The 19,007-nt window shown below is 41.2% G+C and overlaps 2 protein-coding genes across 2 annotated transcripts; both read left to right on the top strand.

Moving 5' to 3' along the window:
* The first annotated feature begins 2,418 nt into the window (after positions 1-2,418).
* On the top strand, positions 2,419-18,380 carry LOC308082502 (uncharacterized protein). The gene is made up of 8 exons (XM_080424262.1): positions 2,419-2,558; positions 6,460-6,536; positions 9,289-9,410; positions 10,899-10,959; positions 11,591-11,660; positions 16,085-16,174; positions 16,948-17,022; positions 17,400-18,380. Exons 3-8 carry the CDS (start codon positions 9,292-9,294, stop codon positions 17,852-17,854), a joined length of 870 nt encoding a protein of 289 aa, XP_080280388.1. The 5' UTR covers positions 2,419-2,558; positions 6,460-6,536; positions 9,289-9,291; the 3' UTR covers positions 17,855-18,380.
* Positions 13,794-15,209, top strand: LOC308078860 (polyubiquitin-C-like; the record flags this gene model as incomplete). Its single annotated transcript, XM_080420204.1, has 2 exons — positions 13,794-14,753; positions 15,057-15,209. The coding sequence occupies 2 exons, from the start codon at positions 13,794-13,796 to the stop codon at positions 15,207-15,209; spliced, it is 1,113 nt and encodes a 370-aa protein (XP_080276330.1).
* Positions 18,381-19,007: the final 627 nt, after the last annotated feature.

Below are 19,007 nucleotides of genomic sequence, written 5' to 3' on the forward strand. Positions count from 1 at the left end.
CACTCAGATGTCCTTGGATCCAGCTGTCAGCTGCTTAAACAAAGGTATTCTCTATATGGGGACTTCAAAGGCATCTTCCCCAATGGGGAACTCCAGTCAAATGGCATCAAATGGGATTATAAATGTACAAGCACTGCTTTCAGCCCATCATAGTCCTAGTTTATTATACTGCCCTCTTGTGGCTCACATACACAAAATGTACCAACATAGCAGAACCCAATGCTGTACTGAACTGACTGAGCAATTAGCCAGGAGCCATGAGGTCACAGTCAGCTATATTTTATGTTTGTCAAAAAAAGTGAAGAGATCCAAACCTGATGCACAGGGGAGAAAGAAAAAGAAGGACAAGGGGGGGAGGAGGGGGGGGGGGGTTGTAAGGAGGAGGAGAAGGTGGAGAAAGAGCAAATAAAGAGGTAGGCTATATCTAATGATGTTGTGTGTTTATTGATATTTATTCAATCAAAGGTATGAAGCTAAGCTAACTAGCTTTGAATCATAATGTCATGGGAGCTGCTGTATCCTAGTTAGACAGATACCTGTTATTAGTGTTATGTTATTCTGTTATTTGGTTCCACCTGATCTGTAAATCACAAATGGTATTGTATATAAACAATACCATGTGCAGGATTAAGTCAGTTACAAATATGAAAAAGTGTGTTTGTTTTGTTTTGTTTTGTTTTGTTTTGTTTTGTTTTGTTTTGTTTTGTTTTGTTTTGTTTTGTTTTATTTTGTTTTATTTTGTTTTCTTTCTTTCATTTTAATATCTTTCCCCCACATTTTTTTCCTGTTGTGAATGTATCATTCCATTTATATACATTTTGGAAATATTATGATTTTGTTTTTGGTAATTTATGTCAGTGGTTCTCAACTTTTTCAGGCCGTGACCCCCAAAAATACTCATATTTGAACTGGGGACCCCACATCCTGATAAGTACTTGGAATTATAGGAATTGAGGCATTACATTTTCGGTTCCACAAATAAATATTGTGAAAATTGCCGATCTACAAGCTCAAGTTGTGAGCTTGTAGATAGGCTATTTTCATTTTTTTTGCCTCTTTCTTATATTATTGACAATTTGGCCAATGTTTGACCAGTGTTCATAGTATACCGTAGTTTGTCGATTACTTTTTGGTGCAGTTTTCTTTTCTTTTTGAGGTATTAAAAAAGGTGAAAAGTCCTTGTCACTTCACTGTCTTCTGGGGACCCCCCAAAATCATGTGGGGACCCCCCTGGGGGTCCCGACCCACAGGTTGAGAACCACTGATTTATGTCACCTGTGTGCTGTTATGTCTTTTCACCCATACAAAAAAGAAAAAAGTTACCATATGAAACGAGGCAAGGTTAGTCCTATCCGCTTGGAAAATCTGAAAAATGTAATGTTTTGCATGAATGGCCTGTCAGGCAATTATATAAACTAGTCAGGCTGCTCAGTATCATTGCAGATTGAGACCTACTTCAATCTGTTGTTATAGGTGCACACTAATGAAATATATGGGACAGCCAACCATTGCACAACCTGGGGACCCTGCTATAGGGCTGGCAAAGTTCGCTTGGGTGGGGGAGTGATTTGGGGGGCGTGGGGGAAGAGGAATCTGCTTCAACTGCATCACTGATGCAGTTTTCATTCAAAATGGCAGAAGATCTAAAGGTCAGAGGTCAAAGGTCAAAGTTGTTCCTGTTGAGGAGACGCATGTGTGTAATGAAGTTCCATGGCTGTTGGTCAAAGGTTCATGAGCTATGCATTTTTCAATTGAGTGCTATAGCGCCACCCTTTGGCCAATGGTTGTGAGTTTCGTGTTTTGGCCATTTGGCATAGCCCTCTATCATATTGCCAAGTTTTGTAAAAACCGACTGCACAGTTAAGCCAGAACTACAAAAAACGGTGGAAGAAGAATAAAACAAACAAATACAAAAGTGTGCAAACATCTACCCACCCTCACCCATGCCCTGAGGGAAGTACTGTAGAACAAATGTATAAATACATAGGCTACACTAAAAATGTAAACAAAAAAAGTAAAGGAAAATTAATCCAGGCTTATGTCAATTGCAGTTAATATAACAAAGAAAGGCTATTGTAAACCTTGACTAACTTTGGCAGTGAAGTAATAACAGCTGCCTTTATCTGCCGCTTGAAAAAGAGAGAGACATGAGTCGAGATAAGACCTCAACAAGTGTGCTTCAGCGAGGGACAAAGTGAACGAGAGACACACAGGAATGAGGAAGTACTTGTAGTCAAGAGGTATATTGCATGAAGTTATTTTTATGTGTCACAATTTTGAATCAATCGGGAGGGAGGGATAGAAAGAAAATAGATAGGGGAGGGGGGGGGGTGTATGTGAGTCAGAGAGGGCAATAGCGAGTGAGAGAAACTGACAGCTAGTGACAGAGAGCGGCAAGATAGGTAAAGCTAACAGAAAGCGATAGAGAGAGAGAAAGGAGGGAGGGAGGAGAGGTAATAAGGTGGAGAAAACAGAGTGAAGAAAAGACGAGAGAAGGAACACTGAGTGTTGACAGTGGGACCATATGGAGACTTGAAGATCTCTGACCCCTCAGTACTGTGAGTATCATCTAATGTAGTTTAGTGTAGTTTAGTGTTTAGTGTTGTTTGTGTGCACATGAACAATCTTGTCCATGTATATGCATATTAATAATATCATAATACGCCACCATGTATTGTGTATTACACACAAAATGAATTGAGTTCCAATGTACTTCTGGCTGCTGTCTCTCTGTCTGATAATCCTGCAATGCCACCGTGCAGCATTGTGAGAGAACTAGAATACTGCTATTCAAGAAAGGCATTTATTTGAAATATGTTTATTTTCTTGCATGCTTGTACTGTCGCACACTATCTCTAAAAATAGATCATATCTTTATCTCTTTCCTTCTTTCTCTGCCCCTGCCTGTCTGTAATTATTTTTATTCTCTCCTCTCTCCCTGTTTCTCTCTTCTTCTCGCCCTTCTGTAGTGTCTTTAATATCTACTGTATCTGTCTCGATCTGTGCACCAGTATCACAGCTGGGCCATGGTTGGCTGTGGTCCACTGGCCAAGGGTGAAGTGACAGTTAGGGTTAGTAGTGGGTGTTGTTGTCTGATAAACAGGCAGTTCCATGTTACCGTCCAGCGAACTTATCTGAGGCCACTCTTCAGTGAAGAGATATTTGTCCTATGCACCACCGTAAAAAAAAAAAAAAGTCCTGATGAGTTTGCATGTGTGGTCTACTGTTCTTATTTAGCAGTAAGACTGGAGCTGTTTGAATTATAAGGCCTATGACAGCATGTGATGACATGCCAGAAGATCCCCATAATTTATTAAACAATAACATCTAATATCCAACATCTTCAGTCCAGGCCTAACCTTTCACCCCATTTAACTCCTCCGTACTATCAGAGTTAAAGGTTCAATTCAGTTTAATTGGTAGAAGAAGCGTAACGCTGTCATCTATACTCTGGGGTGAACATGCCCTGAGAATTGCAGAACTATAAGCTCACAACATCTCGCATCGTGACACATTGTGGGGACTCCGGTCAACTAAGTATAGGGTTTATCTCTGCCAAAGTTAACGGTTCTGTTTTGTAGATCCATGTGAAGAGAGCAGCACTGCCAGTACTGGTGACAAACATTGTCTAACTGTAAGGCACTTTGCATATACATTTGCACATTTGAATTTGTTTGCATTATGCTGTGTTGTTTAAGTGCATTAAATGCCTAACTTGTCCAGCCATTTCCATGAACGTTCTAAAGGTTTAAATTGAGAGCTGTTGCTTTAAACAGCTCAAACAGCAGAGCTGTGTGCTTGTTTGTTCTGTATTCCTGACTGTGTTCAGAACTGTCAATGTGTAAACTTCTAACAAGACAGGAAACCCTACTCTCACCGTTATTATACACGCTATACTGCTTATACCTCAATGATAAATAGCCCACTGAGAAATATCCCGAATGAGAGATTTTGTCTTTATCGGTTTATTTGCAAATCAACTCCTATACTAAACTAAAGGCTTTGAGACGTTGGCTCGATTTTTTATGAATGAGATATGTTTTTGCTATTTGTACTACTAATTAACTAAAGTTTAAATGGACAATGACACATAGTGACTCAGGTATTGGTCCTTTAAGAACGATGTGCTTGGGGAATACTGACAGTTGGACTAACAGTGTTTACAGTGGGAGCCCTAAGGCATCAGCCCAGTCAGTGAAACCGGCTCACTTCAAACTACCTGCAGGGAGGAGAATTCATAGGTGTGGTCGGAAGGAAAGAAACTGGTCTTATTGCTCAGGGGGATGGAACGAGTGAGGGAGGCAGGGAGGGAGTGAAAGTACAGGAGAGGGAGAGGAGGATGGGGGAGATGGATGGAGAGAGGGGCGGATGGGAGCCAGGAAGAGGGGCGAGGGAGTGGGAGCCAAGAGACAGAGACGAAGAGACGGAGAGAGAAAGAAGGAGAGAGGGGGAGAGAAAGAGAGAGAAGCACGTAGAGCAAGAAACAGGAATATGCGACACAGAGAATATTCTAGCTTGAAATAATTTTTCATTTAAAATTAGCTATTTGATGAAAATGTGACGAATCCTAAAAGATAACTGATTATAACATGTTGAACAGCCCCTCTACTGTTTGTCTCCCAATTATAATAAATAACTAGTTTGCTTAGTTTGCTTCAAGGCAGGGTGGAGAAACATACATTTAGAGAGAGGGGGCGAGGAAAAATATTTCAGCATGTTTTTAAGAGAAGGATAACAACTAAATATAACTTTATCAAGTCAAACTTGATTCCAGTCATACTGTTCCTAGACCTCCAGCCCTCTAGCTGCTCTTGGCTCTGTGACAAGTCAAACTGACCCGTTGTACCATGATCTCCTATACCCGTAACCTGACCCAGTACCGCTTGTATTGAAGTGATTTACAAGCATTTGATTTACTGCCAGGTTCAACTAGTGTAAACTTTGATTACTCAGTGATGTACAAAATAAGTGAAAGAATAATCATGAGAAATACTGTTTTATAATATTTTATTTATCCGGGGCAGGTTTTTACTGAGCATGCATGGTCTTGTTCAGCATCAGCTTGCTTAAAATGTACACAGTCACACGTGGGGTGCTCTGATTAATTGGCCACCCATATAAATTGGCTGATTGCCACTCCAAATGACTCGATCAGTGATCGGCCCCTTTTATGATCTCTCGTTTTAATGAAAAGAGAGCTTACCAAATTCAATATGTAGCATTAGTCTGATATACTATATTGGAGCATATACTGAATAATAGTTCTGTCCAGTTCTTTCCTTTTTAGTCCACTGCCATCTCTGGAGCAGCTGGAGGCTTTAGTGCCTTGCTCAAAAGCCATTTGACGGTATTTGCTAAAGGAGAAAAGAATGTTAGACATTTCCTCCACCCTGATTTATTGGTGAGCTTGCGACATGAAATGGGACATCAATGAATGGTCGATTCATTCCCCATGTGAGCAATGTATCAGGCCTTTACCCCTTGGTGTGGAATTCTGGGTACCAGGACAACATATCACACCAGACTCCCAATATTTATTTAAAGAAATCAAATATATGACCCATGGCACATTCTCTGATTCTCTGATCCGTTCCAATGCCCTTGCATAACTCAGGTCAGACCTGAGTTAGACCCACATGGGTTCAAGCTCTATTATTAAATATTGTTCTACTGGGAGCTACAAACAGTGTGCAGACTTCCCTTCCTTTTCCAGTGTACATATTTTTGTTCAGCACCTGTACATTTTAGTTTGGGTGTGCAAGCTTTCCTTTGAACTCTATTTCTAATGTATTTTTTAAAACTTTATCTATATATTTTCCATGTACAGTATACAAGAAAAAAGACACACACACTTATACTGTATCCATCATATGATTAATGTATTTTAATAGTGGATGATTTGAAAAGAAAAGTCTTGTACTATTATTACCAATAACCACACCTGATCACTTTCATCTTAGTTCATTCAAACTCTGAAGACTGTTTGCAGCTGCATTAACAGGATTATGGACAATGGGTGTTCCCTGTATTTGACCACAAAGAAAGAATACATTTTGTACTATGGCCAAATATGAATCAGCCACACATACATACATACATAAAAACTCTAAAAACAAGATTATAGATTTTACATAGGAAGACAGGAAGAAAGAGATAGAGTGTTAGGATATGATAAGCAAAAAACACCTTGATCTGGATTTTAACCCATTACATAAGGTCTATGGCCTTAGCATGCATGACTCACCCACACAAACAAATATTAACTTCTGGGTGATGTGGTTTCTGTGTGGAAATAAACATTCTATTCTATTCTATTCTGTTCTACAGTTGCACTAAAAGTGCAATAAAATAATGAAATGTTGTGGGGGGGTTTTCTTCATAAAACGAGAGAGAGAAAGAGAGTGCAAGTCAAACAAAGGATAGAGAATGTGTTCATTCATGTTATATTTTGCATGACAGTTGTCCCGCTAGGACGATGACAGCTGCCTGAGACATCTGCATCTTGGTTTATAATTGTAGTATAACAACAAGGTAAGGTATACAATCTCATTTGTTATTTTGTTACATAATTGTGTGTAGTTTTAATGAATCTGTGCTCATACACACATTCTATCTACCTTTGCATTATTTACAAATAGAGGATGTTCATCAGCCATAAGCACATATGTATACGTATAATATGATCAGGGTGCACACTATAATTATAACTTTTATATTTTATAATTACGGTTAAAGGACCACTTCACCCAAATTCAACCTATCTTCATCTAAATGGCCCTCACTAATGCTCATTATAAAATGGTACCATTTTTGTCTACTTTGTCTGTCAGACACTACTTTGTCTGTGTCTTCGATGGGGAATCGAAGTTAATAGAAACTGCAGGCTGGAAAGTAACATGCTATAATAGAAGCCATTGTTCTCGCATTGATAAATAAAATAGAACATTTAAATCTTGTTTGAATTTACCAAACCTGCCTACCGATGATGTCACTGGTAGGCGAGTTTCTGATCTGTCCTTCCATGTTATAATGAGCATTAGACAGAATTCATACTGTAAGCAGTGTTGGAAAAAGTAGTCAAATGTTTTACTTAAGTAAAAGTATCAATACTGCAATGTAGAAGTACTCCATTACAAGTAAAAGTCCGGAATTCAAAATTTACTTGAGTACAAAAGTATTGGTATCAAAATGTACTTAAAGTACCAAATGTAAAAGTACTAAAATGTTTGAAAATAGCAGATCTACAAGCTTGTAGATCGGCTATTTTCAAATAGCCTATGTATAAAATAAGGCTAAAGTGGTTAATGTATGTTTTATAATGTAATAATTGATAATAGCAAAGTAACTAGTAACTAAAGTTTTCAAATAATTGTAGTGGAGTAAAAGTACAATATTTGCCTCTGAGATGTGGTGGAGTAGAAGTAAAAGTACTGACATTTTAAAATACTCCAGTAAAGTAAAAAATACCTCAAAATTGTACTTAAGTACAGTACTTGAGTACATGTACTTAGTTACTTTACACCACTGACTGTAAGTATCTACATTTTACAAGTACAAGAAAGGTTACGTTGGTTGCAGTTTCAATGTCTTTACTCACAATGTAGACAGTAATGGAATTTTGGAATTCTTCAAGTATCTAACAATCAAGAATCTTCTTGGCACAACACAGCTGCTGTACGTCTGTCTCTCCTAGCAGATGGTCTGCTAAAACTGTCTCACTCTTATTTTCTTTCTGTCAATATAGAAAAAAAGAGCTCTCTGTGGACTCTATTTGATCTGTAAGGGAAATGTTTAGCCATTTTCTGCTATCTAAAGTAAGAGATAATAGTTACTTTAAAACACAGGCTGCCCATACTATTTATTCATTTATATATTTAGAGACCAAAGAGTGACCAATTCTTCTCTCTGCAGGGTGTGCAGCCCTGCCCTGGTGCTTGAGAAACAGCCAACACCCAGTAAAGACTAAATGTGTGGCGACACACTAGGTCAACACTTGTAAAAGTCTCTAGAGTCAAATCTAGCTTCAAGAAAATGTGCCTATACTGTACATTCTCTCTGTGACAATGTATACGATTTAGAAATTCTTGATTTATTGGAGAATATACAATATCGGTAGGTAGTTCATTTGATAAATCCTTGTTTTGTCTGAAAACAAATAATATTTTCTAGAATTATCCCTGCCCTAATAACACACTTTACATTTTTGAAAGGTGTTAACCCATTGAGACCTGAAGCCGATTCTACATGTCTCCTAAATCTCAACAGTATTCTGAAAAACGTATATTTCTATATCAGTGGTGCTCAATCTTTTTCATGTCAAGGACCCCCAGAATTATATGTATTTGACCGCGGACCCCCATCAAAATATTTTGTTCCAGGGACCCCCAGAAGCACAGATTTGAGTTAAAAATGTTCGTTTTAAAAATATATATATTCAAAGATTTGCACACATTTTCACGATTTTTCAAAAATAGCAGATCTACAAGCTCGTAGCGCGGCACTCGGTGCCGCGCTACGAGCTTGTATATCTGCTATTTTTGAATAGCCCAAAGTGTAAAATAATGCTTTTTAGCTCAAATCGAAAAATGACACAGTTCCAGGTCTTAATGGTAAGCAAAGAAAGTAAACTTAAAAACTCAAAAGTGACTTGACTGTCTGACCTGCAAGGCAGCAACATATTTATTCTATTCTTCCGTTTGTTTAATTCCCATGGTGATACATCACGTGGCTCATGTCCATGTTTGTATCTTTTTGTTTCTTTTGGTGTGAGTTGTTAAAATTAGAAATTGCCTGTGGTAATCTTTTATAATGTTGCTGTACGAATGGAATTTGAACTCTACCACATGAAACTAAGATAAGATAGAAAAACGTACAGAAAACTGAGTTCAGAAAAAGGGTGCTCATTCCTAACAATGCAGTAAGTATTGGTGCTAAAACTGCAAGATAACAGAAATATGAGGCATTATGTACAGTACGTGTTGGTGAAGGTACTCTGTGGCTGTAAACGTCTGTCATTCATATGAAGTGCTCAGCCACGCCATCTGCAAATGGTAAATGAACATCATTAATCATGTTAGCATTCCTTCTCATGTGCTATGTGGTGATGCATGCAAACATACCATGCATTCATTCACTCTTTTTTGCATTGTGTTTTCTTCTTTGTTCTTTAATATTTGGCTCGTTTGTTCTCTTTGTGCTTCTCTCTATATATATTTCCATTGATTTTCTCTCACTCTGTGCTGATGCTTTTCTTTTCTCCCACCCATATTCTCTCTCTCTCTCTCAGAGGTCATGACGTTGGTAGGACGTGAGGTCATGGGGGTTCTCTCCCCAGATGCTGGTGTCCTCTGTCTTCTCATCATAGTTATCCTTTCCATAGTCCTCTCCACTCTCTGCTTAGACTGTGGCAGGTCAGTAACACACGCACCCACGCACGCGTGTGTGTGTGTGTGTGTGTGTGTGTGTGTGTGTGTGTGTGTGTGTGTGTGTGTGTGTGTGTGTGTGTGTGTGTGGTGTGTGTGTGTGTGTGTGCGTGTGCGTGCGTGCGTGCGTGCGTGCGTGCGTGCGTGTGTGTGTGTGTGTGTGAGAGAGCTATGATCAACATGATGCAGTTACATTTATCCGCCTGAAGATGGCATTATCACTCAAGACCTTAGTTCCACAGAAGTCTAGAGTGTAGCGCTTTTAAGTCAGGGACCTGCCACCTGGCTATGACAGGGTTGTTAACAAAATAACTTTAATAGAGCCATATCATATTTAAGTCAAGCCAAGTCAAATGCATTAATATTGACCTCACCGTTTCTGTCTCAAAGGGCTGTATATGTCCTGTCTTTATACAATCGTCAATCAGGATAGGAAAAACTGTCAAGAAAATAGATCTTGATATGAAAGGAAAAGGAAGAAACCTTGTGAATGATCAGGAAAAAGGCAATCTCCTTCCACTGGAATGGGCAATATCCACATGCACAATAAACAAAAGAGCAAAGCCATGAATTGTCTGTAGGCTACTGGTAAAGTGTATATAGTATAATATTAACAGCTAACAATAGTAACAAATGATACACAATAGTATACATTTGTATTTAGTAATGCATAAAAGACAGTGAAGGATAACAACGGGTCAATAAAGGACACACGGCTACGGTCAAGAGTGGAAGAGGAACCTCAGTACCATCAGTTTGTTCGGCCAATATATGGTGCTGTCTGACAGATCAGTTGAGGACACATCCACAGTCTAGAGATGGTCCTTTTGTCAAGGTCAATGTACATTTTAGTCAAAGTGTAAAACCAGGCCTAACGCTAGCGTCCCTCTTCTGGGCAGAAAATAGCAGATCTACAAGATCAGAAGCTCATAAGCAGATCTATACGAGCTTACAACATGACGCGATCCGTTGTAAGGTTCGAGATCTGCTGTAGATTTGGTGTAGAGGGAAAAAGGAGGAGACCAAGTATAGACCAACCCAACCCCTAATCCCAAACCTATAATCTAACCCACCCTAACCCACCCCAATGCTAAACTGAGGGAACATAGGGCTGACCCTGGTGAGGGAGAAAGTGTTGAACAGGGCAGTTATGTAGCTGAACTAATTTTTTTACGCAGATGTTTACAAACAGAGATGTGTAGAATTGACTTTCATTACAACCTCATGTTGTCTTAGTATGCACTGTACTCTATGTATGGCCAGTATGTAACTCGGCCTGCTTGACACAAATACTTCTCTCGTTTATCCACTTGCCCCATACAAATCAAAGTTGATTCAACACTTTTGCATGAGAAAAAACTCCCTCACAGAGCCACATCAAATCAACACTGCCTTTTAACATCAGTTAGGGCTAAATGTAATAGATCAGTCATTGTTTGAAAATGTCTATAGTTTTCTTTCTGATGTCTCTTCCAGGCGTTCCTTTGAGCTGCGAGATCCTGACGTGGAGAGGTACCCCTCTACACTGGTCAGAGTGGTGAGACTAAATGCTACATATTGCACTTTTACCTTAGCGCTAGGTACACTCTTAGTTGCTTGTTTTAGCAGAAAATGCACTTAGGACTTTTGGTGATGATTAGTAATTTTGTTCCCTACCTATGTTGAATGCACTTATTGTAAGTCGCTTTGGATAAAAGCGTCTGCTAAATGACTGTAATGTAATGTAATGTAATACTGTATGTCAACAATCAAGCAAGCAAAGAACTTTTTTTTCCTTTAGTTTGCAAAAGGAAACCTTTCACTAATAAGTTAAAGGGTTAGTTTAAATCAACTCAAAGTTTAGAACATTGGCAATAAGTAAAGGAAACAAAGAGGGTACAGTAATGAGGATACGTAGTATAGTATGACAAAGCACACAAAAAACACCATAACACAACAACAATGGACCTTATTCATGTTCTTAACCACATTAACCCTTACTTCCCCAATTTGGGCAAATTTTCAAAGAATTTCAAATGACATGACACATAGTGAGCTTGTACATAATATGCTATTTTCAGTATTTGTCCTATGACAATGGCTTAAGTGGCTAACAAACAAAGATCGATGACAGAGAATTGGGTATGATTCCATTAGTTATAGGTATTGATGCTGATATTTATTTGTAGGTGAAGCTGGAGGATGCCATGACAGCCAGAGTGAACCCCATGATCCACGAGATGCAAAACGACGAGATGGGTCAGTCTTTCTTTTCAGCCTGTTCCAAGAGTTGTATGGTTTTCTTTATTGAGTTGTCAGTTAAAACGGAATCAGAATCAATTGCCTCAGCAAGTACGTTTGCAGATTTAAGGTATTTTAATTAAATAAACTCAATACAATGAAGGTACAGTATATGATACGGTTATACTGTAGTATAGTATAGTATAGTATAGTATAGTATAGTATAGTATAGTATAGTATAGTATAGTATAGTATAGTATAGTACAGTATAGTAGTAGTGTTATGTCCAGTCCATTGTGATGCAGTGCAGTTGAGGTCAAATACATCTTAAAAGAAAAAAATTTAATGTTGAAAATAGCTGATCTACATGCTTACAGATCGTCTACTTTCACAATATTTATCTGTGGAACCGAGTCAAACTAAATGTAATGCCTCAACTCCTACAATTCCAAGTGCTTGTCAGGGTGGGGGGTCCCCCAGTTCAAATATGTTTTTTTTGGGGGGGTCATTATAGCCAATTGGAATGGAACTGGCAAAATCTGACGGATACATCTTGATCACATGACTGCAGAGATAATATGTACCAATTTGTATGAGGTTTGGACAGAATTTGTAGGAGTAGTAGCAAAAAGTGTGATTTGAAGAAAACATGAAATGGCAAAGAATCTAGTCCGGCACTAATGGCCGGGGCCAATATGTGGAGTTGCGCCATGTCCAAGGGGAGGAAACACTGGGGAGGAAAAAAAACATTTTGATTGTACGACCTACGGATCAAGAGTTATAAGCCAAACTGTGAAGTGGTTGTTATAGCGCCGCCATCTGGCTGATTTGAAAACGTTGCAGTGGAGGCTCTTCCTTAGCTTACTGGCAGTTAGCGTGCAAAGTCTCATGGCAATCAGATGCTGCATTCATGATTTGTGGCATTATGTGCAAAACGGGCCCCTCCCGCAATCAGAAGGGAATCTGAAAAAGCTGTCAGACACATCGTGATTACGTGACCACAGAGATGATGTATACCAATTTGCCTGCGTTTTTTACACACGCAGATACAATTTGATAACAAGTCTGCGGTTATGCCGAAATAAGCCACCTCTTGAGTCACAGCATACAATTGAGTTGAGGCAGCTTCCGTCAACAAAACAAGCCGAGATTCACAGTGATTCATTCAGCAACTGACAGTTACAAGATTAGAGATCGTTCATAATCGTTCAGTGACAATTTAATCGTTATACTGAACACGCCTTGTAGGTCCTCTGCCATCATTTACACAATCATCTAGTTTTTTATTACAAATACCTTTACAGTATATTCAAATTGGCTAATGGCGGGCGGGCAGACCACGGCCACGTCACTTTGACTCAGATATAACCATAAGGCATATAAGGAGATCCGGTTGTCCAGAGCCACAGATCCGACTGCTATGTCCATATGGTCATGCGCATATAAATGGAACCGACCGACTTCAAAGTCGGCATGTGCATCGGCAAGGACTTAAGGGAGTGTGGTGCCAGTAGTCGAGTCGTTCGGATATGCGGTTGTCCAGAATTGCCAATCCAACCCGATATGCCCATGTATGGGAATGTCAATACTGATAATATCAGGGCGCTCCATATATGGGCACAAAAGGGACACTGGCAGACGGGTACAACGGGTACTCTGACAAGGCCCCCGACACTATGGTTCAGACGTATCGGTCGGAAGACACAACACGGAAGACACAACATCTTCCCTTCCTGGTCTAGTAACACTTGTATTTATCTTGGATTTCTGGGTCTTCATACATGGTTCCTAGGTGCTATGGCTCAAAGGGCCTCTTTCAAGAAATCCCAGGATTTGTAGGAGGAACCTGAGGGCAGACTGGGTGGGGCCTAGTAGTTTGTGAGATTAGCCGCAGACACACTAACACACAGAAACACACACAAACCATCTTAGTAAAAGAATGATCAGAGAATTGAGGTACTTGACCCAGCTAGCAATTCCATATTTGGGTAAGGCTGACGTCATCAAGTTGGTAGCCTATATTAAGCATTTTCACGCTGTATTGAGCCATAATTATACTTTGTCTAGCAGTTGAAATTCAGAGATTTGTTTTAGCAGAAGACGATTGATAATTTTACAGCTGTTTACAGTAGTGGCCCAAATTGCGCAAACATGCAAATCTTCGTCAAGACCCTCACTGGCAAGACCATCACCCTGGAGGTTGAGCCGAGTGACACCATTGAGAATGTAAAAGCCAAAATCCAGGACAAAGAAGGAATTCCCCCTGACCAGCAGAGGCTGATCTTTGCTGGCAAACAACTGGAAGATGGCCGCACCCTTTCCGACTACAACATCCAGAAAGAATCCACCCTCCACCTTGTGCTGCGCCTTAGGGGAGGCATGCAGATCTTCGTCAAGACCCTCACCGGCAAGACCATCACCCTGGAAGTTGAGCCAAGCGACACCATTGACAATGTCAAGGCCAAAATACAGGACAAAGAAGGCATTCCCCCCGACCAGCAGAGGCTGATCTTTGCTGGCAAGCAACTGGAAGATGGCCGCACCCTTTCCGACTACAATATCCAGAAAGAATCCACCCTCCACCTTGTGCTGCGTCTTAGGGGAGGCATGCAGATCTTTGTCAAGACCCTCACTGGCAAGACCATCACCCTGGAAGTTGAGCCAAGCGACACCATTGACAATGTCAAGGCCAAAATACAGGACAAGGAAGGCATTCCCCCCGACCAGCAGAGGCTGATCTTTGCTGGCAAACAACTGGAAGATGGCCGCACCCTTTCCGACTACAATATCCAGAAAGAATCCACCCTCCACCTTGTGCTACGTCTTAGGGGAGGCATGCAGATCTTTGTCAAGACCCTCACTGGCAAGACCATCACCCTGGAAGTTGAGCCAAGCGACACCATTGACAATGTCAAGGCCAAAATACAGGACAAGGAAGGCATTCCCCCCGACCAGCAGAGGCTGATCTTTGCTGGCAAACAACTGGAAGATGGCCGCACCCTCTCTGACTACAATATCCAGAAAGAATCCACCCTCCACCTTGTGCTGCGTCTGAGGGGAGGAATGCAGATCTTTGTCAAGACCCTCACCGGCAAGACCATCACCCTGGAAGTTGAGCCAAGCGATACCATTGACAATGTCAAGGCCAAAATACAGGACAAGGAAGGCATTCCCCCCGACCAGCAGAGGCTGATCTTTGCTGGCAAACAACTGGAAGATGGCCGCACCCTTTCCGACTACAATATCCAGAAAGAATCCACCCTCCACCTTGTGCTACGTCTTAGGGGAGGCATGCAGATCTTTGTCAAGACCCTCACTGGCAAGACCATCACCCTGGAAGTTGAGCCAAGCGACACCATTGACAATGTCAAGGCCAAAATACAGGACAAGGAAGGCATTCCCCCCGACCAGCAGAGGCTGATCTTTGCTGGCAAACAACTGGAAGATGGCCGCACCCTCTCTGACTACAACATCCAGAAAGAATCCACCCTCCACCTTGTGCTGCGTCTCAGGGGAGGCACACAGATCTTTGTCCAAAATACAGGACAAGGAAGGCATTCCATCTGACCAGGCCTTGAAGCGATACCAATGAGAATGTCCAAGCCAAGGAAGGCATTCTCTCTGACCACAACATCCAAGAGGGGAAGGGGAGGGCAGTAAATTATTATTATTCAACAGTGTTAGTAGTTTTCTTTTAAACCAAAATGTATGTATTTTATTTTATTATTCTTTTTTTTCATATTTTTTTTTCAACCACAAGTGGGCCTAGCTAAGAAGGTAGCATACATACTTTTCATATATAAAAACAATTAAAAAAAACCCACACAATTTCATCTCAATGTGCCTTTTCACGGCGTGAAGGTCTGTCTTTCTGTGTGTCTGGAGATAATCTCGCAAACGGCCGGACCGATCAGCACCAAGTTGTAGTTTTCCAACAAGACATAATTGCATCAGCTAATACTGTAGGTACTTAATTAAATGGCTGGAATTACAAAGAATCAGATTCTGTTTATTGACCAAGCATCAAGACCACGCCAAGACGCCAATACAGATATGAATTGAGGGAAGGTTATTGCACAATGTTATCATGTAGAATGGATGTCTTAAGGGTCCGGAGGGAGGGATGAGGGTTAAGGGTATGAAACATAGACTGAAGGTATGGGTGGGGAGTGATGGGACATGGATGAAGGGAAGGCGGTCGAGGGATGAAGGGTTGCGGGAAGACAGGAGGGAACCAAAGGAGTCTAGACTTTGAGAAAACCCTGTGCGATTGAGCGCAAGCGGTTTCTGTATTCAGACAAGTAGAGAGAAGGGAAAGGGGGTTTGGGGGACAGGTAAGGTGTGCTCAAGTGTTTGAGGCGTGGTCATTCCAAGCCATTCCCAAGCCTAGTTATGAAGCTTCATTTACTGACAGTATGTACTGTACTGTGTTTGTTTCTCAGAGAGCACTACATCTGCGGAGTCAGGCCCTGAGGACAACTCTACCTGGTACCAACCATGGAAGAGCCACCTGCAGTCACCAGAGAAATCAGGTTATTTGTCTGGGTGTCTGGCTGTATGGATGGAGGATGGGTGAAAGGATGACTTGTCTGGATGGACGGACGGACGGACGGAGGGACGGACGGATGATGGGTGGATGAATGCCTGATTGGTTGTCTGACAATTTTTCCATGTGAACATGTGATTCTGTCTTGGTACTATAAGCCTCATCATTCTGCCAATAGCTCAAGTGAAGTTTTCAAGAACCATCCTCCAGGGCCAAAGCAACGGGTTTGCTAATAGTATTGCATACTACCTTACGATTTGCTTCACCCTAGCGTCTCTGCTTTGTTCCCACACAACAACTTTGAAAATGGCACAGAAACATATTTAAAAGCAGTGGGATGCCTCTTCACTGATCACTGAAGCAACAAGTTTGTCCATTTTAGAAAGAAAGAAAAGAAAATACATTCTGTCTCCTCCCCTAAGTAGCTATTCTTGTGATGTATTTCCGAGAGCAGAGTGACTGGCTGAGGGCATGTCTTATAGTGGACTGGAATGCAGTCGTGGTATTTGAGTGTAGCAGGACGATTTCATCACTGACTGACCTTTGTCCCTGAAGGATGAATGAATAGATGGTTTACAGTAGAAGGGTATCAGTCATACAATTAGAACTCCCCTGAGGAGGGAGCAGGACAGGGTTTCACTGTGCGTGTGTGTGTGTGTGTGTGTGTGTGTGTGTGTGTGTGTGTGTGTGTGTGTGTGTGTGTGTGTGTGTGTGTGTGTGCGTGTGTGTGTGTGTGTGTGTGTGTGTGTGCAACTACAGTTGTGGAGCAGATTCGTAATGGGAGTCCTGGAGCTGTGAAAATGAGCTCCTCACCTCCAGCTGACACCAATATGGGTAGGTGCACACACACACACACACACACACACACACGCACACACACACACACACACACACACACACACACAATTCAATTCAATTCAAAGGGCTTTATTGGCATGAGAAAACATACGTTTACATTGCCAAAGCAGACACACACACACACACAACCATCCATTTAAGCTGCAATCTGGAACATATTTGAATAAAACATTCTTTTAACCAATTACAATATACTGTAATAATAACATACTGTATGTAGTGGTTGGAGGTGGTCTCTATTCTACCATTTAAAAATCCTACGGTCGGGTAGATATCGACTGTCTGAAGCTGATTTAAATGATTAAACATTAACAACATCCCTCTCATTGAGCTCCGACCCTCTCTTCCTCCAGAGCCTTTTACCCCAGTGGACGTGGCTGAGCCTCACCTTCTTTCCTCCCTTCCACCATCCACCCCCCCCTTCACCAGCACCCTGGATCCAGAGGGTCCCCAGGAGACCCTCGACTCGGGGGTAGGACAGAACCAGGAACCCTGGGCTTCTCCGGAGGTGCATCCCCAGCATATCTATGACGTCATCGGGGAAGAGGAAGAGAGTGTCGGAGGGGGAACTCCTCGGGCAGAGATGGGAATTTCGTCCCATGAACTAGACCCTGACTCGACGGCCAATCATGAGCTACTTCACTCGTCAGTAGAGGAGGCACAGGAGGGTGACGGGGAATGGGACCCAATGTATGCTCGGGTGAGCAAGAAATCCAAATGCCCTCCCCCGGATGACAAGGAGAAAGCACAAGATGAGGAAGAGGAGGACGTGTCACCTCCGCTACCTGAGAAGAGTTTAGTGGAGTGATAAAGGAGTCTCATGCTGTACAGTGAATTCCTGAGTGTTAATTTAACTAAACAGGCAAACTGATGCAAAACCCTGCAGTCACAGTATTTTGGGTATTTTCAGGAGGGGAGAAGGACAGACTACCTGCTGCACAGTGACTAGAATTAAATTGACACTCAGTATACTGCAGTGTACTTCATACTATATTATACAGTGCTATATATTATATAGTGGTTGTGAGACAATGACTTTCAACTCCTTGGTGAATAATACATGTCCACCATCACAGAGTCTAGGCCTAGGGATTGGATTGAAGTCCACTGTGATGCATCCGGCTTGTTGAACGACTGCACCATGTGTTTTTCAGACTTGTGCCCAAGGCACACCAATGGGCAAGTGAAGATCTCAAGCTACACCTGTATTCATAGCGAAAATAGTAGATCTATGAGCTCACAACGCGTCATGATGATCATGTGACACGTTGTGAGCCTGGCTCTAAATGTTACATCTTTTGCCTATAATGAGATACTTAACAGGGATGCCAGGTTTAAAGTGGTTAATATATATATATATATATATATATATATATATATATATATATATATATATATATATATATATATATATATATATATATATATATTTGAATAGTACTGATAGAGTAAATAAAAAAACGTTTAACTAAACTTGTTTTTTATAGTATGTATATATTGCAATAATAATAAGTGGTTGTTACAAAATCCCAAGGCACACCTGAACTTGTCTCACGGCACACCAGTGTTCCTTGGCAGACCCTTTCGGGACCACTGGTCTACATGAACGCAATTGGCCATGTTCAGAGAGGGAAGCCGGACGAGGAGGAGCCTCGGGAATGGGGATGAGTAGGAAAAAGGTCCGCCATGGTTGGAGGGTAGGCTTTATGCAGGGGCCAGTTCTGAATTGCAGCCAACCTGTAAGTGCTCTTTTGTGTGGCATAGCAGTAGAACAAATTTAGTCCCTTGTTAGAGCCAAATCTGGGTTGAACGTGATTAGTGGAGCTCCCTCTGGTGTTGAAGTAGTTTAATAGGGTGTCTTTGTGGTGTAGTGTGTCTTGTAGACCAGGCCCATTGCAAGTTGTTGTACTCTGTCCTAAAAATATTTATATATGTTTTTTATTTTAAATGCAACAGAATGG

Source organism: Gymnoscopelus braueri, assembly GCF_963280865.1.
Source record: "Gymnoscopelus braueri genome assembly, chromosome: 1".
Lineage (NCBI taxonomy): Eukaryota > Metazoa > Chordata > Actinopteri > Myctophiformes > Myctophidae > Gymnoscopelus > Gymnoscopelus braueri.